Source organism: Embiotoca jacksoni, unplaced genomic scaffold (assembly GCF_022577435.1).
Source record: "Embiotoca jacksoni isolate LCO1_2020_lvr unplaced genomic scaffold, fEmbJac1.0.p SCAF_77, whole genome shotgun sequence".
Taxonomy (NCBI): domain Eukaryota; kingdom Metazoa; phylum Chordata; class Actinopteri; family Embiotocidae; genus Embiotoca; species Embiotoca jacksoni.
The window spans coordinates 510,242-535,879 of NW_027185433.1; the positions used below are offsets into that span (position 1 = coordinate 510,242).

Genomic DNA, 25,638 nt, shown 5'->3' on the forward strand with positions numbered 1-25,638 from the left:
TCGTCCAAGAAGTAGACCGATCCCAACAGAGAGAGAAAGAACTTATAACATCTAGATTTTTCTATTTCTATTATTTTTTCGAACTTTATTCTGAAAGTCAGCGACGACATTCAAAGAAACAGATTTCATCTGTTATGTGACGAAAGAAAACTTTTAAGAACAAATTCCAATAAGTTCGAAGTTTTGAAAAAGGTTCTGAGAAAACTGAACTTTTAAGGATAAACGAGTCTCTGGAAGCCGGATTTGTTCATTTGTTTGTTTATGAGCTGAACGTTCATATTTCTTTCACTTATTTTTTTTTTTTTTTTTAAGAAAACACGAGAACCATTTGAACAGAGAAAAAAAAAAAAAGCACACGAACACGTCATCGTCTCCAGACGGGGATTTTATGGGATTTTCTTCGTAGTTACAATAATTAGCGTCATGATCATCTTCAGTCATAAATACATCAGTTGATTCTTCGTACAGTTAGAAGTCATATCACAGATTTAAACATTACAAACCCAAAAAAAAACAAGGCAGCGGGACCGAATCCAGCACGTAGACGCGTCCCGCTCATAACGCCGACACAGCGGACAGAAAAGAAAAAACGGATCCGATTTTTCTCGACGACGTCAGAACTGCTTTCGTGTTTCATTTAAACGTTCGTAAAGTTTGGTTTTCAAGGTTGAAGACGACGTTTCAAGACGTAACCGTCGTTAAAGCTGCAACGTAAAACAAGTTTTTTTTGTCCCTTCATGCTGAAGATTTTTAAAAGTCGTAACGCCAGACGGAGGCGGATATTCTTAACGACAACAAAAAAAATAAACAAAAAAACGGCGATATACAGGCGCTCACGACGTAAAACCACGAGGTCTGTTACACACACGAGTCCAGGATGTAGTCAGAGTCCGGGTCAGCAGGAGCTAGCCTGGTCCAGACTGTAATCCAGGACGTAGTCGGGGACCATGTAGAAAACAAACAAACCAAAAAAAAAGAAAAGAAGAAGAAACAAAGGCAGAGCAGACAGGAAGTGTTCTGTCTTCTACTTCCTGTCCAAAATAAAATAATTTTACAGAAAAAGAAGCAGATCTGAAGATAAAATACGTTGTTTTTTAAGCAGGAAATAGACAGATGCATAAATTAAAGAAAGTGTAGGCGAGCAAAAAAAAACAACAAAAAAAAACAAGTTGAAACTTTTTCCTCGCTGCACCATTTGGTGTCCCCGGTGGGGATGGAAGCGTTCACATAAAGATAATAGTGCAAGGCGGTTTACAGGTCATGTGATCCAGGGCGTAGACGCGGCCCGGGAGATAGAAAGCTGCGCGCACACAATCATTCCGGTTTTTGTTGAGCCATTTTGCATCCCGGGAGGGAAGTGACATAAAGGAGGAGCTTCTTCTTCAGGTCTTACAGATGTTTCACGATCAGCTGATCGATTTAAAGTAAAGCTTAGAAAATCTGAGTTTTACTTTGAAGATCCGGATTTCAGCGTTTCCTGTTTTGGGGTGTTTCTTTATTATTACTTTTTAATTTTCAAAATAAACTGAGTCAACGGGATTCTGAATAAAAATGCGTCAATTATCTCTTTTAAAATCCAGCGAGTCGTCTGAACCTCGAAGCTATTTGACGTCCCTGATGTGTGTTTTCAAGTGAGACTCTTATTGTGAAAGGAGCTCCGACAGGAAGCGCAGGTGGACGCGCTCGCCTGACATAAATAAATAAAAGCAGGGATCCCGAATAGCTGCACGAGAGAAGACACCCAAAGGTTCAACACGGTAGCTCCAGGACGTAGCCCGACGCTAACAGACAAAAACAACGTAATGATACAATCAGTTAAAGGTCATCGATACCACGGACACCCGCGGCTGAAAGCTACACTCCAGGTCATAGACGGAGCCCACGCGCGTATTCGGCAGACAGGAAGTCCAGGAAATAGTCGGATCACGTTACGTAGAGTTACTGCACACAGAAACCAATGAAGTCAGTCGGTGAGGAGACGGGAACTCCAGGACGTAGCCGGAGCCCCGCAGACCGACGTCAAGAGCGTTAAAGTTTTACAGTCAGTTACAATAGAAATCAGGAGTTTTTCCAGGTCGTAGCCAGGACCCGGCGGTGCCATCTAAGTACAGTACATTCAGCGGTGACATGAATGAGAGCTTCCGTTCCCTCGTCTTCAAACAAACAACAGGTGGAAGAGGTTCCAGTATTTAGTCAGGTCCCGTGAGGCAGACTGAAGGGATGAAAATCAGCTCCAGGAAGTTGTCGGAGCCCACAGCAGGTCATGTATGGGGGGAGGTGGGGAGGGAGACGGGGAGGAGGGGAGGAGGGGGACGGGGAGGGGAGAAGGGGAATGGGGGGACAGGTGGGGGGGGGGGGTTAGGAGGAAGAGTCGGTTCCAGGTGTCAGCCCGGCCCGAGACCTTCCATCTGAGGTGAGCGGTCGCAGTGCGGAGGAGGAGGGGAATGGACGGATCCAGGCGATAGCCTCATCCCGACCCGGCCGCGCCGCCGGGACCGTCTTTACTGAGACGGACTAACTCCTGGGACAGAACCTCCAGGTCCTGCAGAGACACACGGACACCGATCGGGTTATTGATCGTATCGGACTCGTTGAAGCAGATCATCAAACGGTCGGAACGTTTGGAAATTAATATCATCAATATATCAATAAATATATCAATAAATATCAATATATCAATAAATATCATCAATATATCAATAAATATCATCAATATATCAATATAATTTCTGAAGACAGAAAATCAACCTGTGTGTGTGTGTGTGTGTGTGTGTGTGTGTGTGTGTGTGTGTGTGTGTGTGTGTGTGTGTGTGTGACCTTGTGCAGGTGCATGTTCTTGGTCAGCTGTTCCTCCAACATGTTCTGCAGCTTCTTGTTCATCTCTCTCAGGTTCTCGTCTCCTGGTTTCACCAGATCTCTGAGGACCGAACCGAAACCTCCTCGTTCTCCCTGAGAACCTCCGACCGCGCTGCCCGACACGTCTGAGGGGACAGAGAGGGACGAAGAGTGATGAAGAGGAGTTAGAGAGGGACGAAGAGTGATGAAGAGGAGTTAGAGAGGGACGAAGAGTGATGGAGAGGAGTTAGAGAGGGACGAAGAGGAGATAAAGAGTGATGAAGAGGTTTCTTGAATGATGGTCTCTGACAGATGACATCATCATCATCATCATCATTCATTGGATCTGAATGTCTGTGATGTCACTTCCTGTCTCTGAATGAGGTCACGTCCAGGTGTTTATTCAGCTGCAGTTACAGCTCATCACCACAAGAGGCGCCAACGTGAACCAAACTTCAACCTTTGACACATTTCTGGATTTCAACAAACTGACTCATATTTCACGAGTCGAACATCTTCGTTATTTTACTTTCACCGTTTTTATTTTAAATGAACATTTTAAAACCAAATTAAATAAACAAAAATCGGATGTCAAAGTGAAAACGGGATCTTCAGTCTGACTCGGCTGGTTACCATGGGAACGAGTCATCGTCTCAGATGGAGCTGCCGAGGAGCCCCGGAGCAAGGCACCAACCAGTCAACACTGTTGCCTAGCAACCCTGCAGCACACACGCAGCTGTGCTTTAGTGTCCATTAGATCGAGCATCATCAGAGTTAATGGGGAGATAGAGGAGGTGAGAGCAGTCACACATGAAATGGAAAACAGCAGGAGACACACACACACACACACACACACACACACACACTCCTGCACACTCTGCTTTGCAATGTCCGCTTTCGCAACTTTTTCTCCACCAGCCAATCAGGCTTCAGATCTGAGAGTTGAGGTGTTTTCGAGAACAGCCAATAGGAACGCACCCTCACAGAAACGACCCGCGATTGGCTGGAATCTCTAACACCCGAATACACGTCAATCACAGCACTTTTGTCCTCATCGTTAACCGCAGACGTCCTCGTCACCGCCATAAGACGACAAACATCTCCATTTCTGCGTTTCCACATTAAGCTCCGCCCCCCTCTGTATTTCTCACCTATGCGGCTTTCCATCACGTATGTCTCTATGACGGAGCTCTTCCTGCAGATGTCTTCGGCCATCGACGAGCAGCTCACCTCCAGATGTTTCACCTGCAAGAAAAAAAAAAAAAAAAGAGAACGCCGCTATCAACGTGATCGATTAACGAGATCTCCTCTCAGCTTCCTCCACCTGGAGCTCCGCCCACAGCGAGACACGCAGAGGTCAGAGGACACAAACGCAGCAGAGACTCTCACGCTGGGCATGAAAAACAGAAATTCTGATATTTTTAGCTGGACCGCAGCAGAGGGGGCGGGGCCATAAAGAATGACCACAACTTTTCAAAATAAAAGCCCCCGAGTTTCACAATAAATCCCATATTAGAACGATTTATTTCACACTTTTCATTTTGTCTCGAAGGGGGAAAAAAAGAAAAGAAAGTTGGACAACCTGATGTAAACGGTGTATTTTCAAAATATTTTGCAGAAATTTCGACTCTCATCAGAAGTCGCAGATGAAACTGAAACTTCATAAAATTTAAAAAAATAAAAGTTGAGAAGTAGAAACTGAAGATGCAGGAAATATTGAACGGAGCAGCGAACGTTAAAAATTCATCTAAAAACAAGAACAGACCCTTTATGTTCGAGGCCGGCTGTCGACTTTAGGAACAAAGCGAAGCCGTAAAAGTGAGCAGAACCGTTGGTTGTCGCGGTAACGGCGGCGGGGGCTTCCTCACCTTCTCCTCCAGCATCCACTTCTCCTGCTGGACCTCGGCGAGCCGCTGGAACAACTCGCCCACCTCGTCGTCGGAGAGCTCGGCCGGACGCTGAGACTGAGGGCTGCCGCCGCCGGACTGGAGGACGGACGGAGGGACGGACGCAGGTTAAAACGAGACACAACACAGAGAAGACAAAATCACTGCTGCCTTTCTACGTAGAGTCTGAGGACGAATGAGGGCCGCCGACACGAAAGAAAAAAACCAATTTTGATTGTGTATAAAGTTTGTGTTTATTCATTGGTCTTACTTTTTCAAAAAAATATTTTTATCTATCTTATTTCTTGTATCCTTATTTGTATTTTTTTCTGATTGTGTGAATCTATTTTATTTTATTTTTCTAACTGTTTCTATGCTGCCGTGGCGACTAAATTTCCCCACTGTGGGATTAATAAAGTATCTATCTATCTGTCTGTCTGTCTGTCTGTCTGTCTACCTATCTATTATCTATTATCTATCTATCTATCTGTCTGTCTGTCTGTCTGTCTGTCTACCTATCTATTATCTATTATCTATCTATCTATCTATCTATCTATCTATCTATCTATCTATCTACAGCAAAGAAACAAATCGTTTATTTTCTCTGTCCCGTCTGGAAACGTGGACCTTTAAGACCGCCGAGGAGCACAGAGGTGGCTGATGGGAAATGTTGCAGCGGCGTGACATCGTCGTAGCTTCCCCGCCGTCGCTAACGACGACCGAAGTAAACACGGTAAACTGACCTGCTGCTGCAGTGACAGAAACACTCAGCGGCATAAAACCTCCACTCTATTTACAGCTTTTTCTGTCGAGACACGCACGCACGCACACACACACACATGCACGTGCACACACACACACGCACGTGCACGTGCACGCACGCACATACACACGCACACGCACACTGAAGGAGTTAAACATAGCTGCAGGAACTTTAAAGACTCCGCAGGAAACATATAAACTGAGGCTGATGGGACATTACAGTTCATCACCACGTCGGCACATCGCCATGGAAACAGCTGTCATAACGACAGAGAAATAAAACACACATTTTATGATGAGCAGCCGTCTCGGTGGAATAAAACGCTCTGAAGAGCAGGAAGTGTTACCGAAGCTCTGCCTTCAAGGCCGGAGGAGCTCCACCCACCTTGTTCTGATTGGTCGGCTGAGCCTCCTTCATCATGTCTCTGTATGAGAAGGAAGAGACGGAGGACGAGTCTCCGGTCTGCTGAGTCCGACTGGGACTGTTGATCTCGGACAGAACCAGCTCCTCCAGACCTGAAACACGGAGAAGGAAGTGAACCGAGGCTTCGAGGAAACATAATACTGTCAGCTGTTTAAAACTTTACACCCCTGTCGTAAATACACGCCTCGGACAGCTGAGCGTTTGTTTACAAGATGGAGGATCAGGGACCACCGACACCAGCAGACCGTCCCTTAAACGCTGTTAAACCAGAGGACCGTCCCTTTAACGCTGTTAAACCAGAGGACCGTCCCTTTAACGCTGTTAAACCAGAGGACCGTCCCTTTAACGCTGTTAAACCAGAGGACCGTCCCTTAAACGCTGTTGAACCAGAGGACCGTCCCTTTAACGCTGTTAAACCAGAGGACCGTCCCTTAAACGCTGTTAAACCAGAGGACCGTCCCTTTAACGCTGTTAAACCAGAGGACCGTCCTCTAAACGCTGTTAAACCAGAGGACCGTCCCTTAAACGCTGTTAAACCAGAGGACCGTCCCTTAAACGCTGTTAAACCAGAGGACCGTCCCTTTAACGCTGTTAAACCAGAGGACCGTCCCTTTAACGCTGTTAAACCAGAGGACCGTCCCTTAAACGCTGTTAAACCAGAGGACCGTCCCTTTAACGCTGTTAAACCAGAGGACCGTCCCTTTAACGCTGTTAAACCAGAGGACCGTCCCTTTAACGCTGTTAAACCAGAGGACCGTCCCTTAAACGCTGTTAAACCAGAGGACCATCCCTTTAACGCTGTTAAACCAGAGGACCGTCCCTTTAACGCTGTTAAACCAGAGGACCGTCCTTTAAACGCTGTTAAACCAGAGGACCGTCCCTTTAACGCTGTTAAACCAGAGGACTGTCCCTTAAACGCTGTTAAACCAGAGGACCGTCCCTTAAACGCTGTTAAACCAGAGGACCGTCCCTTAAACGCTGTTAAACCAGAGGACCATCCCTTAAACGCTGTTAAACCAGCACACCGTCCCTTTAAGAAAGCGTCCGTCCCTTTAAGACAGGTGCAGATAAGTAGGCTATTTTAAAATGTCTGATTCTCAGGTTTGTGCAGAAGAACCTTTTAAACATTCAGCACTCCTCATAGATTATACATGAAGCTGAGGACTGCCCTGCACTGCTCCAGCTGGGAGTGTGTGTGTGTGTGTGTGTGTGTGTGTGTGTGTGTGTGTGTGTGTGTGTGTGTGTGTGTGTGTGTGTGTGTGTGTGTGTTATTTGTGTGTATCTGTGACTGTGTTTTGCCAGCAGACGCCAGTGTGTCCACTTCAGCTCTGGGAACCGTCACTGCATTAAATATTGAGCAGGAGGTTTCCGGACGGAGACAGAACCTCCTGACGGGTCAGCACACCGCTGATCATCGGACACGATACGATCGCATCGCAGCCTCTCAGGACACACACACACACACACACGTCTCTTCTTACTGCAGCATTTATAGAGGCGTTCAGGTGTAGTTATAGTTTTAAATCCTCAGTGAACGAAGCTCTGAATGTTTGGAGATCAATAACCTGCAGAAACATCTGGAACGTCCACCGGTTGGTCAACAGACATTTGATCCAGATGTAGTTGACATCCCAGTTGAGTGTGTGTACCTGTTGAAGGTGTGTGTGTGTGTGTGTGTGTGTGTGTGTGTGTGTGTGTGTGTGTGTGTGTGTGTGTGTGAGTGAGTGAGTGAGTGTGTGTGTGTGTGTACCTGTTCTGGTTTTGCTGTTGGTCAGGATCTCCTGGAGTCTCTCTTGCAGTTTGTCAGCTCGCTTCCTCTCCAGCTGCAGCTGCCGCTTCAGATCCTTCAGCTACACACACACACACACACACACACACACACACACACACACACACAGTCAGGGATTTACTTTCTAATTATTATTTTTCATGCACGGCTGCTCTCAAATTACTCGGCAAAGTATATTTTCTCTATTCGAATTCTCCATCAGTCTGTGTGTGTGTGTGTGTGTGTGTGTGTGTGTGTGTGTGTGTGTGTCCGATCACCAGGAGACTCACCGCGGCGCTTCCCTTCTTCTCCAGGATCCTCTGACCGTCCACGGTGTCCTTTATCTCCTGCAGAGACCAAACGTTGAGAAACGTTAAACATTTTTACTTTTGATGCTCAAAAGTACCAAAATCTGTAAATGTCCTATTTGGCCATCAGCAGATTAATTATACAACAAATGTCTCCGTTGAACATTTTAAAGTTGTCTATGTAAAAAAAAAAAAAAAAAAAAAAAGGATAAACCCAGAAAATGTCTCATAATAATGTGAAAAATATCTGGATTCTGTTAAAAAAAAATTAATTAAAAAAAAAAAATAAAAAAAATAAAAATCTGTTGTCATGGTGATGACACCGCCCGGGTAATAAAACACTTTTTTCCCCCCTGAAGCTATAAGGTGATGATAAAAAAAACAACAACAGATGAACAAACAGGTTGTCGTTGTTGTTGTTTGTTGGTGCCGTTTTGAAGCTCCACAGATCCTCAGTTCAAAGTGAGACGTTTAAAAGGTTAAAGCGGCCTCAAAGTCTGCTTTTATCTCTGAGGGAGCTTCTCCGCCCGCAGAGATACGAGACCTTTAAAAAACAAAAAACACGTGCAACCAGACTGTTTATGAATGCAGTACCACTGAAGGCCACCAGGGGCGGGCTCTCAAGAAAAAAAACATGTCTCCAATAGATATACCAATAAAAAAAACATCAACAAAGTTGAATGTTTTTTTATATTCATCTGGTCAGAAAAAGTTTTTACTTCTCTGATCTTTTTTTTCTGTCACCTTTAAATCTTTATTCTCACACTGGTTTCACCAAAGACTCCTCTGGGTCCAGTTTTGTTTTTAAATTTCTGACACACATCAGACCTCACCACTGTGGAAGAGGCCCCGCCCCCTGTCACAGTTCACTGATCCACCAATCTCGAGACCCGCTGGAATAATTGTAATAAATCTGAACTCGGGTCGGGTCTGACGGTTCAGGTTGCGAATTACAAACCTTCTGGTGGATCTGACTCAATCTGATTGGAAACCATGACGATACTACGTCCCCGCCCACCGATAGCTGTAACCTGACTGCACTGTCAATCAAACAAGACACGCCCCCAAAAACAGGTCTTCTTGAATCTTCTTTTCTAATGAATGAGGGATTATTTTCAGATGGACCTCCAGAAAACTAACAAGAAGGAGTGACTTTAGCTAACAACACCGAGATAACTGATGGACACATTTTATTCACTTTGGATTTGATGAGAGAAGTTGAATGGGAGTCTATGGAGCCGGAGGCTTTTTGGAGCCGACCTCTAGTGGCACTCGCTGGTATTGCAGCTTCATATTTTTTTTTTTTTTCAGACCCGGAAGCTACGTCTACTTTTTTTTTTATTTACAGTCCGTGCGGTCGGAACGGAGGAACTCAGACGAGCCGTTGACCTGTTTGAGTTTCCCGATGGTGTCCCCGTGGTCCTCCCTCTGCTTCTCCACCTCCACCAGCTGCTGCTTCACCTCCTCTGTCTCCGCCTGCTTCTCCTGCGTGGACACAAAAAGACACACAGAGGACGCCTTTTAGTTCGAGCGGCAACAAAACTCTACGACGACGCCAAACTTTCCCTCCTCGCGTCTCTCTGACCTCCCGCTGAGGAAGTTCAAATTAAAAGCGGCTCCGCCTCCACCTCCGTCGCTCCTCCGACCACCAGCTGATGGACGGATTAATTTAGAGAAAAAAAAAATGCTTTTAATTCTCTAATCTGCTGCTGCCAATTAACTTGACTAAAATCTACATTCAGAGCAGCTGCAGCCGCCCACCTACACACACACACACACACACACACACACACACACACACACACACACACACACACACACAGACTTCATTTCTGAGGTCGGTAGTTTTTCCTTGTCGGAGGTTTTTCTTCCTGTTAAAAGAGTTTTCACCTCCTCGCTAACGTGGGAATTGTTGAATTGTCGGGTTCCTCTATGATGTCGTGAAGTTCAGTTTTAACCCTCGCCTCACCAAGCCCCCCTCCCCTCCTCTCCCCCCTCCTCCTCCCCCCTCGTTACACCTCCTCCATCATTAATTAACTTTTCCTATTACATTTTTCTCCAGCTGTTATCCGGCAGATAAAACACAGTAATCAGTGCAGTTTGTCTCTGAGGACGCGTCCCTCCCTGAAGGGACACACACTCGTCCTGCTCACCTGATTGGCTGAGAGGACTCGCTGCAGTCACACACACACACACACACACACACACACACACACACACACACACATGTTCCATTATTATTATTATTACTGGTTATCAAACTCTACTGATAACCAGACTGGGAGCTGAAGACAGAATGAATGTCAGTTTGTTGAATAATCAAATAAATGTGATTAATAAAAAAAATAAAAAAATAAAAATACAGGAGGTAAACAAAGCCGTTTTCTACGTGCTTCATCTAAGCGTGTAACAGAGGATGGATGCGTGTGGAATCAAACACGGGCTCTGACAGATGGTGAGTCTCTGCAACAGACTGTCGGCGTTCACATGAGCCTCCTCCACTCTGATCTGCTGTTAACACGATTTAACCTCCCCGAGTTACCATGGAGACGACTACCGCTTTAATTAGAAACACATTCAATTAGAGCGCACACACACACGTTCGGTGCACACTAACACACACACACCTACACACACCCACACACACACACACACCCACACCCACACACATACACACACGGATAAACAAACACACGTAGTGATTTTTACTGAGACGAAACATTCCGCAGACGCAGAGTCGGCATTTAAAGCCGTGTCGGTGGGTCACATGATCACCTAAAACTGTACCTGAGGATTAACCTGAAGCATTTGCAGCTTCCTGGTCTCCTGTAGAGGGCGCTGTTTATGAGGTAAACCTGCTGTTGACCTGGTTTAACTGAGGTTTAACTTAAACCTGCTGTTGACCTGGTTTAACTGAGGTTTTAACTTAAACCTGCTACAGACCTGGTTTAACTGACCCTGTTTGTCGCCATGCTCGCAGACGTTTAAACCAATCGTTCTATAGAAGTCGGTCCTCGGCAGGTTCCTCGTGACGGTTTACAGATGTCGGGGATTCAGGACAGAGATGGAGAAAAATAAAAAGCTTTTAAACCTGCTGCACGTTTTTTGGGGGTTTTTTTTCCAGGAGGAACGAGGAGAAGCAGCCGAAACTGTCAGAGCCGATTACTGCTGCCAAGCTGAAGAGAAACAGTTCCTCTGAGTCTGAGTCTGTGTCTGCGGCTTTTTATTTTCAGCCAGGATTTTTATCTGATGAGTTTTATTGGGTCGAATAAAGGAGGATTAAATTAATATAGGTGCGTTTCACGTGTGTGTGTGTGTGTGTGTGTGTGTGTGTGTGTGTGTGTGTGTGTGTGTGTGTGTGTGTGTGTGTGTTTGTTTACCTCCAGCTGAAGTGTGTGTTCCTTCTGCAGCCGCTCGGTCTCCTCCTGATGCTGCAGAGAGTTCTTCTCTATGTTCTCCTGCACGTCGGACAAACACATCAACGACCCGTTAAAACCTGCGCCGAGTCGCAGCGGAACGTTTTAAAGTCTGTTTGAAATCTGGGGAACTTAAAAATGATCTCGTTTGAGAAGATAAAACCATCGAATGTTGTTAAAAACAAGAGAGTAAAACTACAATAACCAGTGCAGATCTAGAACATGTAGATCTAACACAGAGGGAGACGAGTGGGTTTGGTGTATTTCTGACTTTAAAAAGAAAGAACTCGCGAACTGGTCCTTTATTTATTGGGAGCGTTCTGAGTGGACTTCCTGGTTTCCTGCTGGGATCTAGGGGATGATGATGACGATGATGACGACGATGATGATGATGACTGACCTCGGCCTCCTTCAGCCGTCTCTCGAACCATCCTTTGGTTCCCTCCATGGACTGAACCTGAGCCTGCAGCTCGTCCACCCGCGGCTGTAAACCCTCCAGTTCCTTCGTCCGGGCCTGGGACACACAAACAAACAAACAAACAAACAAACAGATCATCACACCTGGAGGATTAAGCTCCTCCCCCTCTCGTTTGTCTCTCCTTAAGCTCCGCCTTTTTACCTTTTCCTCTCTGAGCTGCTGTCGGATTTCCTCCTCCGACCGATTCTTGTCCTCGTGGAGTCCTCGGAGCTCCTTCTCATACCGAGCCCTCACTGCCAGGACCTGGGGAGGAGGAGGTGTGTGTGGGGGGAGGAGGGGGGGAGGAGAAACAAATTCATTGAGATTTTTTTTCACTAAATTTTGTTTATCTACAGGTTTTAAAAGCTGTAAAAAATAAACAAAGAAAAATAAATGAGACAAACAATGTATAGAAAAAAACAATAATCTCCAGGATGAAAACTAGAGAAACAGGAAGTGGAACCAGCAGAACAAGAAGAAGAAGAAGAAGAAGAAGAAGAAGAAGAAGAAGAAGAAGAAGAGACTCGCCTCCTTCTCGTGCTGCAGTTTCAGGTCCGACAGCGCCTCCTTGTGGTCCGACTTCTCTTGGTTCAGCTGCATGGCCATGTCGTCCAGCATGGACTTCCTCTTCTCTGCTGTCTGCTCACACACACACACACACACACACACACACACACACACACACACACACACACACACACACAATGGTTAATGAGTTTATATTTGTACGTTTACATGTGCAGACATGTCCTGTGTGTGTGTGTGTGTGTGTGTGTGTGTGTGTGTGTGTGTGTGTGTGTGTGTGTGTCTTTCAGTGTGTGTGTGTGTGTGTGTGTGTGTGTGTGTGTGTGTGTGTGTGTGTGTGTGTGTGTACCTTCTTGGCCTCGTCCAGCTCTCTCAGCAGTCTGTCCTTCTCCTGTCCTTCCTCTGTCAGCTGCTCCAACAACTTCCTGTTGGCAAAACTCGACTCCTGCAGGAGGGAGAGGAGACGCACACGGAAAACCAACAAATACAACAAACCAGCAGTCAGCTGTCAGTCTCCATCCATCTCTGTACAGACTCATATGGGATATGATGTCACTGTGACCTTTGAACCCCCCCCCCCCCCCTCAAACTTAATCAGTTCATCTTTGGGACCGAGTAAATACTCGGGCTGAGTATGAAAAGAATTCCATCGAGGCGTTTTTGACACATGTTGCTGTTAACATGAGCTAACTGTGACCTTTGACCCCCAAAATCTACACAGTTCACACGACGTACACAAGATTTTAATCATAATATTAATAATAATAATAATCATATATTAATAATGGTCTAAATCAGATCTCGAGTTGGAGTCAAAACGTCGGCGCCTCGTTCGTGTTTCGGATCGGAAGCTTCGAGATTAAACGGGAAAAAAAAAATAACAAAATCAGAAGTACAGGACGCACCTGCAGCTGTGAGTCCAGGTCGTCCCGCTGAGCCAGCAGACTCTCCTGCTCCGAGCGTCTCTGCTGCAGCTCGGACGTCAGCGCCTCCTGCTGCTCGCGCAGCAGGTTCATCTCCTGCGTCTTCACCGTCTGGATCTGCAGGGACGCATACGGGAAAATACCGGAGCAGCCGATCAATACCGTCTGATCACAGAGGACTCGTTAACGGGACAGAACGAGGAGGATGAGGATGAGGATGGTGGTGGTGGTGGTGGTAAAGGGATGCAGAGCTCGTGTTTAGATGAAGGTTCAGGACTGAATGATTTCAATATTTAGATTTAAAGTTGTGACTTTTTCACTTCACGTTGATCTTCAGACTTGTTTTCGATGCAGTGAATAAAAATGGATCATTGAGATTATTAATTCATTAACCGCAGCTGTTAAAAGTCGTACGTTAAAACTCTCGCGTGATTCTGTTCACCGAGATCCTTTCTCCTGATATTTATGTACGTCGTAATATCCCTATTTTACAGGTGATTAATAAAAAGAAAAAAGTAAACTAAATAATCCAGTCAAGTAGAAGTGGGCTAGAAATCAGTTGTTGTTTTCTTTTGGTTTTTTTTATAGAATAACATTTAAAGTGCGCAGTTTTTAATTAATGTTGCATAATACCACCTAAACTTCCGTACGTACATAGACTGCGGTGGGTGTATATATATATATATATATATATATATATATATATATATATATATATTATATAAATATTACTGCAGCACGACTCTTATTAATGTTGAAAACAACAGAAGGAGGATTCTCAGAAAGAAATCTATTTATATCTAATATGGGTCATTTAGTTTACGTAATCTTTCACTACATGTTTTGCTGTGTATCTTCAAACAGGAAGGAAACCCTGGATTTGTATTTTTTGTGTGTTTTTTAATCAAACAAAAGTTGTTTTTTTTAAATACTGAAATATATATGTTGTAACGCCGTTCAGCCAGAATATACCAGGATATAACATTTGGTCCATAATTTCTTTCCAGCTCATGTTTTCTTTTAGCATTTTAATATTTACAGAACTTTTCCGTTTTTTTTTTTTTTTAAATAAGACACACCCACTGATGATGTCATCGCGGTTCGTGCTTCAGGTCCTGGTGGGTTTTTTTTGGTTGACGTTCTGATTATCATCCAACGTTCTGTCACTACAACTCAAATCGGCGGGTAAATTGAAAGGTTCTAAGTCGGTTTTGTTTTGTTAGTTTTTAAAAGGTTTCCAGCTTTTGTATTAATGCACAAACGGCACTACGGGTTCTAGACGAGGTTCTAGCGATCTGAATTAGGTCTCAGATCGTCGATCTACCGCCGAGGTTCTACGTGAGGGTTCTAGGTCCGGATGCAGTTACCTGTTCGAGAGCGCACAGGTTAGTCCTTAGAGCGCCGTTCACCTGGAACATGTTCCCACATTAACATCAGAGGGACAGTAAATAAAGTACAGGTTCTACGTTCTACACCTGTTCTAAGGTGGAACATTGTTCTATTATGTTTTAGCATTGCGGTCGCTGACTTATTGATTTTGTACAATTTACGATTTCTTGTTTTTTAATGTTCTCCAAAAAATTACAGATTTTATAGAGGCTCTGCAAGAACCCAGTTCTGAAGTTAAGGGTTCTAGATATTGTTCTCCAGATTTAATTAAGCAACGCCGAGAGCTTGAACGTCATTATTACAAAAATATTTAAAGCTTTTTGTTAGCGTGAGCTCCGTTTCCATGGCAACACATGGGGGTACGACTTAAGAACTGGAGAAACAATCCAGTAGACTCTTAATGTAACGTACGCAATGTTTACCACTCCAAGGAAGTAGTCCGACCCTTAGCAACGACCATAGCAACAGAGAGGATTTTTTATTTGCTTTCCAGAGATCAAACTGAATAAATACAGAACATAGAAACACTAAACTGCTCAGCTGGCTCAGTCTGGTTGGAACAAAGATATCTGATGAACAAAGATATCTGATGAAAAAAAAGATATCGATGGGCTCATGTGTTTTTAACATTTTAGCACCGTGTCGTGTTAAAACCAAACCGGTCCAGCTAGCCGTCGCTAGGATTTTACGTTGCTGCGACTATCCGTGGTGTTACGGTGCGGGTGCTCGGGGCGACCAAAAACAGATTTCACCAAATGGGTCATTTAATAGACCTATAACAAGTAGAAACCACATTATATTACATATTATATGATATTCTATTTCTAATCCTATATTCCCATTGAGAAGGCGGAGTGATGTTTATCGTTATCATGATTTGTTCCAAATGTTCAGTTGACCAATCAGATCTCTGGGGCGGAGACAAAACTTCGAAACTTTAAGAATACAAACTACTTGTCGTATTAATACCTCGTTCTAACGCGACGTGTTCTCGAACACGAAGTTGACTTTATTCTTTAAAACTACTCATTTTATTTGTTAGAACATCAGCGCAGGTTTTTTAGTGGCGTGAGGGTTCTGTGTAACGTTCTCCAGGTTAATCCACAGAATATTTACTACCTCTTCTAGCACGGGTTAATAACGAGAGGTGATGTGACGTTACGGTTCTACGTTCTACGTCAGGATGGGTTCCAGTTTATTACCTGTTCTAGAGCTGCTAGGTTTGTCCTCAGAGCATCGTTCTCCTGCAGGATGTTGTCCACCTGCTCCTGACTGACTGCGCTCTGATTGGCCGCCTGCAGTACCATCACCACCAGGCAGGGGGCAGCAGAGAGCGCGGGACAGGGAGGGAAGAGGAACCCGGGGAAACAAGAAACCAACCCAAGAGGGAAATAAAGAGAATGAAAACCAAAAGATTTAGAAAACAAACGTAAAGGTTAAAACGAATAAGAGAAGGAAGACAAAAGAGAGAGCAGAGGAGGAAAAGGAGAAGGATAAAGCCGGTCAGAAACACCCAGAGGAAGCAGTAGACGAGAGAAATATCAGACTGTCCCACCACCAAAGTTCGTAGATTTTTTTTCTGTGAATTATGTTCTTGGTGAATATGAATTTATTCTGAAGGTTTAAATCACTTTAGTTGGGAAACATGAGAAAAAGCAGAGCAGCAGTCAGACTCCTCCCCCTTTTGAATTATGTTAAAACTGAATAATAAAAAAAAAAACTCCTCCGACTTTACATCCCGCTCGTTTCTTCGTCGGATCTTTTTAACTTGTAAACCGGAGAGTTGCGAAAGTGATTCGTGGATGAAGATTCTGTTTGCCCTGAGTGGAGGCTCACAGGCTGAGTGGGGTTGGTCCCTCTCCCTCAGATGTTTCCCTGATCTCTCTGTCCTCTGTGTGTTTTGTGTTACCTGGTCCTTCAGGTTGTGCAGAGTCAGCTCGTGTTCCTTCTGTTTGCTCTGCAGCTGCTCTCTGAGCTCCGCCGTCGTCTGAAGGACGGAAACACAATCACAGCTCGCTCACGTCGGAGGCCAACAAGAATGTAAAGTGAAGGCTCTGAGAGGACCGGGATAATTACAGGTCACGGCCGTCGCTGGCTTTTTTTTTTAATCTTTAGCGCTACCGTGGAGTCGTTGTACGACGGAGCTGCAGGTTGTTACCGAGCTCTCACCTGATTGGCCGCCAGCACGTCAGACTGAAGCTTCTGGATTCGGATGTTCACGGTCTTCAGCTCGTCTTCTTTCCTTTGGTTGATCTCATCGATCTTTGTCCTGCAGCGGAACAACAGACGCGGAGGGTGGGAAAGGGGGATGGGGGGGAGGGGGTCAATATCTGCTGAGTAGCACCGAAAAAACAGCCAGAAAACAACAACAAACAGCAACGAAAAGAAAAAATAGTAGTAATAGTAGTAATAATATTAGTAGTAGTGGTAAGAGTACTGTCAGCGGTGCAGCTGCAGCAGTAGTCGTAGTAGTATTAGTAGTAATAGTGGTAGTGGTAGTAGTATTAGTACTAGCAGTATTAGTAAAAGTACTCTGAGCTCTGACCTGCTGTCGTTGTACAGAACTTCCTTTTCTGTCTGCAGACGCTGGAAACTGAAACACAAAGTTTGACTACATCAGACGTTTTCTTTTTTCAGTCTGACTCTCTGGCGCCACCCGGAGGACACAAACGTGAACCGCAGCCTGCAGACAAACGTCCACTCAGAGAGCACTTTATTAGGAACGGCAGGCTGATGTGGGACTAGCTTCAGCCGCTGCCACCTGATTGGCTGATCAGGCGGACGGGTGTTCCTAATAACGCGCTCCGGCCGTCCGGCGGTCGCGTTTGCGAGGATATAAAGTGATCGACGGCGTCTCACCTCTCCTGCTTCTTCTTTAACTTGTCAGATAGCTGCAGAACAAACACACCAGATCAACATTAAGAAGAAATCTTCTTTTAATTTCAAGATGATAAATAATAATGAAGAGTCTGAGCTGCCGATGGAACTATAAACTCGTGTTTCTGTGAACTCTCACCTTCGTTATCTCCTCCTGCAGTTTGGTGATCTCGGCCTGTTTAGACGCCTGCAGACAGACGGGAAACACGCTCAGTGTCCACTTTATTAGGAACACCTGCTCAGTCAATAGCAAGTTCAATAACACCAGATAGAAAAAATACTATATAACAGTTTGATAAATGGAAGCGCAAATAGTTTCAGGACTGGTTTTAGATTTGTGTTGGACTGGTTTTAAACTTACTTTAGGACACATTTTTTTAAATCTGGTTTTCGACCGGATTTGGTTTTTTTACCTGCCAGTTTGCCTTCGTTAGCAGCTACAGGAAAAATCACGTGTTGACCAGATTAGAAAGATACCGAACGGAAAATATTACAAAACAAAACTCGAAATGTTTCAGTACTCGGCTTAAAAGAAAACGATCCAATCTGCTGACTTTAATGTCTGGAAGAGACTTTTTATAATTTTATATTCCAGTGGGAAACCTGTGATTACAGACAGAATAACGTGAGTCCACTGAGACGCGAGAACATTTTAATAAATCGTTCTTCCTGTGTTTGAGAGTGAACTCTGAGAAACAGACCTCAGATACAAACGCTGACATTTCACCTGCTGTTTTGTGTTCCTGTCATGAATTAATCAGTTTTCCTTCCCTGACACTCAACATGAGGTGCTTTCATCTCTCTGACGTCTGAATCTCCGCTTCAGTTAAACTCCGGGTCAGTTTTAAAACTGCTGGGAAACACTGGGGTGTTTAATAAAAATCAAACCACAGTGAGCCCTTCAGTGGTTTCTGGTATCAGCTACTTCCCACAATCAAAAGCTTTTCATCTGCTTTATCACTGTCACAGAAACTGTTTCCCGTTATAACAAATTTGGAGCATCATGAAATGAAAAGCACGACCAAAAGGAGACCCTGAGCTGTCGAGCAGCTGAAATCCGATATCAGGCGAGAATGGGACCACATTTCACTTTCAAAACTCCAGAAACTGGTCTCCTGGGTTCCCAGACGTTTACAGTGTTGTTAAAACAAGAGGTGATGCAACACGGTGGTGAACGTGACCCTGCCATCAAATTCAAAATGAGCAGATATTTGTTTATAAAACAATCACATTTCTCAGTTTCAACATTTGATATGTCGTCTTTGGTCTATTTCATATTAAATATGAGTTAACGTGATTTAACAACATTCAGCGGAGATTTCATTTCTTCATTAAAGCTCAGAAACAAAACAAAACAAAACAAAACAAAAACAGGACGAAAAAACATCTGGTGACATCATCAGAGTTCAGACTGCATTTATTTTTAGGGTGCGTTTGGTGTTTCTGTGTGTTGTGTCTGTGTGAGGGTGGTGGGGCGGGGGGGTGCGTTTGTTTTGTGTACCTCCAGCTGGTGCACCTGCTCCTTCAGCAGCCTCTTCTCCTCCTGCTCGGTGTTCAGTGCGATCTCCAGCTCTGGTCCAAAGCAGTGAGTTATTGGACAGAGAGCAGCCGACCAGCCTAGCGCTGCCTGCTTAGCTACAATCTTCTCTACGCTCTTCTCTGACAGGCCTAAAGGGGGCGCCGCACACAGCAGGGGAGGGGGTTGGGGGTAATGGGGAGGGGAGGGAGGGGGGGGGGGCAGTCCGTTAAGGCCAGACACACACTACAACATCACCTCAGACCGGGTCTTGAGACCGCGGTGGTTTCCGGTCCCGAGCTGCAGAGACAAACGTGACCTTGAATTGTTGCGGTGCGTTCGCTGACGTCGCGTTAATCGGAGCAGGTCAGTTTGAGAAGGCGTCGCCTGAAACCGTTCGCCGCCGTTACCGTGACGACCACGAAAAACACTTTTTGCACCGACGTCTGACGACGACGCTCGGCTCTCACCCATGTTCGTCAAATTAGAAATTAATCGGAACTTTTTTTCGCTGCGCTACCGCCACCTTCTGACGGGAGCAACACATTACACGCCGGGAAAAAAAACGGGAAATATTTAAAAATCTTAACCCATCCCTAACATTCATCTGTGTAATACATCTGCTGTGAAACGTTTAACTTCTTCAACCCCGAATATGATTTCCGCTTCAATTGTTCAAACCAATTAAATACGAGTTCAATGCGGCGTTTTACACCGTTTATCGATCGCGAAGAAACGTAACCATGGAAACGCCCCATAATGACCCCGAATAAGGTTAATCCGGACGCTTTTACGAACTCCACCGCAAACACAGCTGTAAAAATGATCTTTACAACGAAGGTGGTAAATAGTTTTGTCTCTGCAGCTGCGACAGAAAAACACCTGAGTGAGGAGACTCGACTTTTACACTCAGATTAAAACCTGATGTTTTTATTAATTCTGTTAAACTCAAATTAAAACCTGATGTTTTTATTAATTCTGTTGAACTCAAATTAAAACCTGATGTTTTTATTAATTCTGTTGAACTCAGATTAAAACATGATGTTTTTATTAATTCTGTTAAACTCAGATTAAAACCTGATGGTTTTATTAATCTGTCAGATTAAAACCTGATGTTTTCATCAATTCTGTGAAACTCAGATTAAAACCTGATGTTTTTATTAATGTTCCACTCAGATTAAAACCTGATGTTTTTATTAATCTGTCAGATTAAAACCTGATGTTTTTATCAATTCTGTGAAACTCAGATTAAAACCTGATGTTTTTTATTAATCTGTCAGATTAAAACCTGATGTTTTTATCAATTCTGTGAAACTCAGATTAAAACCTGATGTTTTTATTAATGTTCCACTCAGATTAAAACCCTGCTGTCGTAGTGTGTGTCTGCTCCGAGCCAGCTGGCTGCTCTACACTCAGAACGCCAGGCTTGTATCGTTCTCAGGTAGAAGCCAGAAACACCCGAGTGTGACCTCTGACCTCTGACCTCCACCTGAGGACTGACAGCTACGAGCTCCGTAAAGGAACAAAACTGGTGAGTTCGTGTGATATCGGGAACACAGACGGATTCCCCCGCAGCAGAAAGATGATCTATTCTATAAAGAAAAGCTTTCAATGCAGGTTCGAGGACGCGAAGCTTCAAAACGAGGCATTCAAGGACACCATGTGTTTACAGTTTGAGTTGTTTAGATGGACGGGGTTAATTTAGTCAACAAAAACAACAACAAAACAGACTAAATAAAAAAAGGGACTAAATGTGATATTTGTCTGTGTTTCGGTACCGAATCGTCCCTGAATGCACCGCTTTTAAAACTCTCAGCTGTTTTCATACAAACTAACTCTGACTGCGATCATCTTTTCTGCTGCGGGTTTCAAACCGACCAGTCGGCTCCTTTAAGGGTCTGCAGGAAGCTATTAAGAGTGAAACAGGAAGTGGAAGAGCAGGTAAAAAAAAAAAAAAAAAAGCTCAGTTCACAGTTCACTTGACGGACAGATGGAAGTCTGTTGAGAGTCACTTCACTTCTCTTCTTGTCAACAAACCTCATGCAGAGACGAAACCCGGTCGGTCTCAGAGACACTCTGAGACACTCTGAGACACAGAGACGCTCTGAGACACTCTGAGACACAGAGACGCTCTGAGACACTCTGAGAGACACTAGAGGTTTGATGACAGGAAGAAGAAAAAAAAAAAAAAAAAAACTAGAAACACCAGACTGGCCCTTTAAACTGAGACTCTGCCGTCGGTAATAAAACGAGCTCTCACTGAATCATCTGTGTAAATTTCATAATAATTCTTGATGCGATGGAGGAAAATAACGGTTCCTGTTTTATGACGAGAAGAAAAGACGAAGCGGCAGAAAGCGAAAGCTCGCTGCGACCTCACGGAGGAGAACTCCTGCGTTCTTCAGGGATCGGATCAATAACGATATTTACAGCAGCGCCAACGCTGGTTTTTTTTTGGTTTTTTTATCTCCGGATTTATTTCATCTGATCGGGGGTTCAAGTAAACGGGAGTTCTCCTCCGATCAAAAAGCAGAAGATCAAACCGTGAACTCACCGTGAAGCTGTTTGTCTGAGAGCTGCAGCCGAGCCTCCGTCTGAAAACAAACAACAACAAAGGAGGTCACAAACAAATAAAACAAAACAAAAAACTCATTACTCATCAATAAAGTTTATTATCAAACGATCTGATGGAACGTAAATATTCTTCACTGTAGTTTAACATTTTATCGTCGAAATAATCGATATCCGACTGACAGAAAAATGATCTGCGTTATTGTTTGACTGTTTTAGACACTTTGCAACTCAAAATGTTAAATTTCTTTAAAAACCTTTCCTAAAATTTGTGTTTTTCTTCTGAACTATTTGAGGTTTTGGAAACATCTTTAAACACTTTTTTTGGATATTTTATAGGAACAAAAATGAATCATTGAATAAAGAAAATGATCGTCAGCTTGATAATTAAAATAATTAATAAGTTGCTGTTTTATTTAAATAAAAATAAATAAAGTAAAGAATAGAAACCTTGAGGAATGAACAAATAGTTTGTTCAGACAAAATATATAAATAATAATGATAAAACGTGATGAACAGCTTGTCTTTCATTTATAATCACCTGCTCTAGCGTCTCATTGGTTCCTCCTGCCGCTGGCTCCTCCCCTTTCCCCGTGACATCAGAGACCCCGTTGGCCCCAGCTGACCCGTCGGTCTCCGTGGTAGCGCCGCCCTGGTTGCCCTGAGCGACCGCCGGTCTCTGGAGCTCTTTGTCGTAGCGCTCCTGGAGGGCTGAGGGGGAATTACGCCAAACGTCACCGTTATGATGCAACCGGGACACACACACACACACACACACACACACACACACACACACACACACACACACACACACACCAGACTTTAACTCACCTTTCATCTTCTTCTGGAGGGCGGAGTTTTCAGCCTGGAGGCGGAGCAGTTCTCCATCCACCTGGCTGGAGGCGGGGTTAGGAGGGGGGCTGGTGGCAGAGGCTCCTCCTACTTCCTTCAGTCCCTGGTTCTCCTGCTCCAGCTGCTCGATCTGCGTACACAGCTGGGGAATAACGACGACGTTAACGTTGCAATCCACGTGGACGCGGTTCACGGCGACGAACCGGAGACTCACCTTGGAGAGTTCGGTCATCAGCGTGCTGTTCTGGAGACGGAAATCTTCCTCCTGACTGTGGAGTTTCCCCTGAAGCATCTCATTCTCGCTCAGCAGCGCTTCCACCTCCTTCGGGGGAACAACAGCAGCCATCAGCAGCCACCACAGACTCGACGTAAAAGTGTTCGCAGCTTCCACGTTCTGAAAAATGCTCCAGCGCCGGGTTTGTAATTCCCAACCTGCACCGTCAGACCCGATCACGTCGGTTCAGATTGTTAAAATTAATTGCTTGTATTATTTACCGCTGCGACAAAAAGCTGCAACAGCGTGTGAGCGGATGTGGACGAGAGTAAAGATTTAAAACCTTTAAAGTGACAATCAGAAAAAGAAAAAGGCCAAAAAAAAATTATATATATATATACATATACATATATATATCAACTAAACGGCGACTGAAACGATTTGAAACAACGATGTTTCAACTAAAAATAATAAATAAGATACGTACCCAAAAAATGAATTAAAAAAATCTGGTTTACATTCGCTGTAAGCGGCGGTAACCATGGTAACGAAACGAGGGAAAAACTCACCTGGGCCTTCTTGCTTTTATTTAAAGCCTGAAGAGAAGAATACAAAAAAAACAACAACAACATAAAACAAACAGCTGGTAAACATAAACAAACGTGACATCATCCGTGTGATTATCGACCTTCTGAGCTTTGATGAAGTCTCTCTCGAGAACGACGTTCTTCTGACGGACGGCGTTCAGCTCTGAAGAATTAATCAGAGACACCACGTTTTTAATATTAATATGTATTTATGAATTTAATGTACATTTTAAAGCTACTTCAGTTGGTTTTGTTTATTAGATGAACAGCAGGTGGCGTCACATTTTCCAGTCAGCGTGTTTTTAAACTGACAGAAGATGAAGACGGTGTTGTGTTGTTAAGTGTGACAGACCGACCCAGTGCATGCTGGGATACGTTTTCAGCCCCACGTAAATACTTTTTTTTCCCCACTGAATTTACTTAAATAAAAAAAAGCTGCCGTTTTTTTTTTTTTTTTTTTACATTTTTAAATTCAAAGATTTGTAAAACGTCTGAGAGAAAACGTTTTACCTGCCGAGTTCTTCCTCAGGTCGTCGGACAGCTGGTAGTTCTGAGTCCGCAGCTCCAACAGCTGAGCCTGCACACACACACACACACACACACACACACACACACACACACACACACGCGTTAATTTAATCAAAGATTAATTATTATTATTATTATTTCATTCAAAAAACACACAAATTCTTTATCCGAGGTCCGTAAGACTAACATTTAAAACCAGGAAGTGTTGAAATGTCTTTCAAAATAAAAACTAAAGTTATCTGCCCGATTATATTTATTAATTTTTTTTATTTTTTTTTGTCGTTAATCAGGAACGTTTTCTGTGACGTCAGTTCTTATCGGAACAAACCGACCAATGAAAACACGGATAGGACGCGCCGACGATGCAACATTGGAGAAACCGGTTGAAACCGATCAGCGGCAGATTTAAAAATAATAAAAATAATTTATTTTAAATGACATAATTGATTGAATCCGGTTTGGTTCTTTTTTTTTAAACCAACAAATCATTTTAGAATAATCTTTTTAAAATAAAACAATAACTCATCTTTTATTTTTTTTACTTTCACCAAACAAAAGTTAGACGTGAAAAAAAAAAGTCTTTTATTTTTCAGCACTTCTTCATTTTTCAGTAAATTCATCCATGACATCTTTTTATGTCCGTTTCTATCCGGTAAATAAACACAAGTACACAAATAAAGTTGATTATTATTTTTGACGCGTTTGTAGCAGAGTACAAATACTTCAAAAGTAATACTGAACTTGATTTATTATATTTGTCCTTCCACCTGTTCTTTAGTGTCGTTATTCAGACCGCTGCAGCCTAATAAGGTGGTTCCGGTGGGGGGGGGGGGGGCCGGGGGGGCTGCTGTAGGTAAACAGCGTCGCAGCCTGCAGTGATTGACAGGTGTCAGGAGTGATTGACAGGTGTCAGGAGTGACTGACCGCTCTCGTCTCTGCCAACAACTCCAGACCCCGTGACTCTCATCCGGGCGGGTGTCCCGTGCATGCTAACACGTTAGCCTGTCGACATTAGCGGTTAGCTCGGGAAGCTAATCCCTGCGGTGTTCTTCCAAGGAGGAGGCTAGGCTAGGCTAGGCTAGGCTAGGCTAGCACCCTGACAGCTAAAGGAGCGACGCGGTCTTCCTCACAGTTTCTTCATCATCATCATTCGGAGATCAAACACAACCCAGCGGCCCGTTAACCGTTAACCGTTAACCGTTAACCGTTAACCCCGCAGAGAGCTGCACGAGCCCGCCGCCGTTACCCGCTCACACACTGCGCGGCTAACCCCCCCCCCCCCCAACGGCCCCCCTCCCTCTCTCCGGCAGAGTGATGCCGCACCTGGCCGGACAGGTGTTATGTCACACCGCTGACAGCTGCCCCCCCCCCCCGCCCCCCCTCTCCCCGCCGGTAGAGCCCACCGACCGGGAAACAACGGGGCTCCTTTCTCACCTGCATCCGATGGAACTCCTCCTCGGACAGAGCCTGCGACATGGCCATGTTTACACCCGGGCTGCCCGCTAGCAGGCTCGGCTAGCGGGGAAGACGGAGCAGCCGCAGAGAGCAGGACACGAGCAGGAGGTCTCACTCTGACGCTGTTTCCGAGCACCGAGGACGGACCTGCAGCTCCGCAGCCAAAAGGACACGCAAAAGGTGAGCTGTGCTTTTTTTATTTATTTAAAATACTTTAAGTATGTTATATTTGCACCACAACAGTAGTTACACACAAAGCTTTTTGCTTTTAAATATTTTTTTTTTTTATAGCTGTAATTTAATGCTGGTAAATTTGATGTTTGACTGTTTGCTAAAAAAAAAAGG

General features: G+C 44.3%; 1 protein-coding gene across 2 annotated transcripts; it reads right to left on the minus strand.

Moving 5' to 3' along the window:
• Positions 1-367: 367 nt before the first annotated feature.
• gripap1 (GRIP1 associated protein 1) lies at positions 368-25,377 on the minus strand. 2 transcript variants are annotated; one of them, XM_069177719.1, is made up of 29 exons: positions 25,273-25,377; positions 23,821-23,887; positions 23,412-23,473; positions 23,293-23,319; positions 22,724-22,831; positions 22,489-22,651; positions 22,199-22,368; positions 21,641-21,680; positions 19,072-19,142; positions 17,710-17,757; positions 17,553-17,584; positions 17,239-17,286; positions 16,863-16,962; positions 16,603-16,680; positions 15,896-15,988; positions 13,287-13,421; positions 12,731-12,826; positions 12,385-12,495; positions 12,019-12,120; positions 11,800-11,913; positions 11,364-11,441; positions 9,373-9,468; positions 7,966-8,022; positions 7,658-7,757; positions 5,869-5,999; positions 4,704-4,820; positions 3,987-4,080; positions 2,818-2,981; positions 368-2,542 (listed from the first exon to the last, which is right to left on the minus strand). In XM_069177719.1, exons 1-29 carry the CDS (start codon positions 25,318-25,320, stop codon positions 2,468-2,470), a joined length of 2,625 nt encoding a protein of 874 aa, XP_069033820.1. In that variant the 5' UTR covers positions 25,321-25,377; the 3' UTR covers positions 368-2,467. The 2 variants fall into 2 exon arrangements, with proteins under 2 accessions (XP_069033820.1, XP_069033819.1); XM_069177718.1 differs by having other exon boundaries at positions 19,072-19,238.
• Positions 25,378-25,638: the final 261 nt, after the last annotated feature.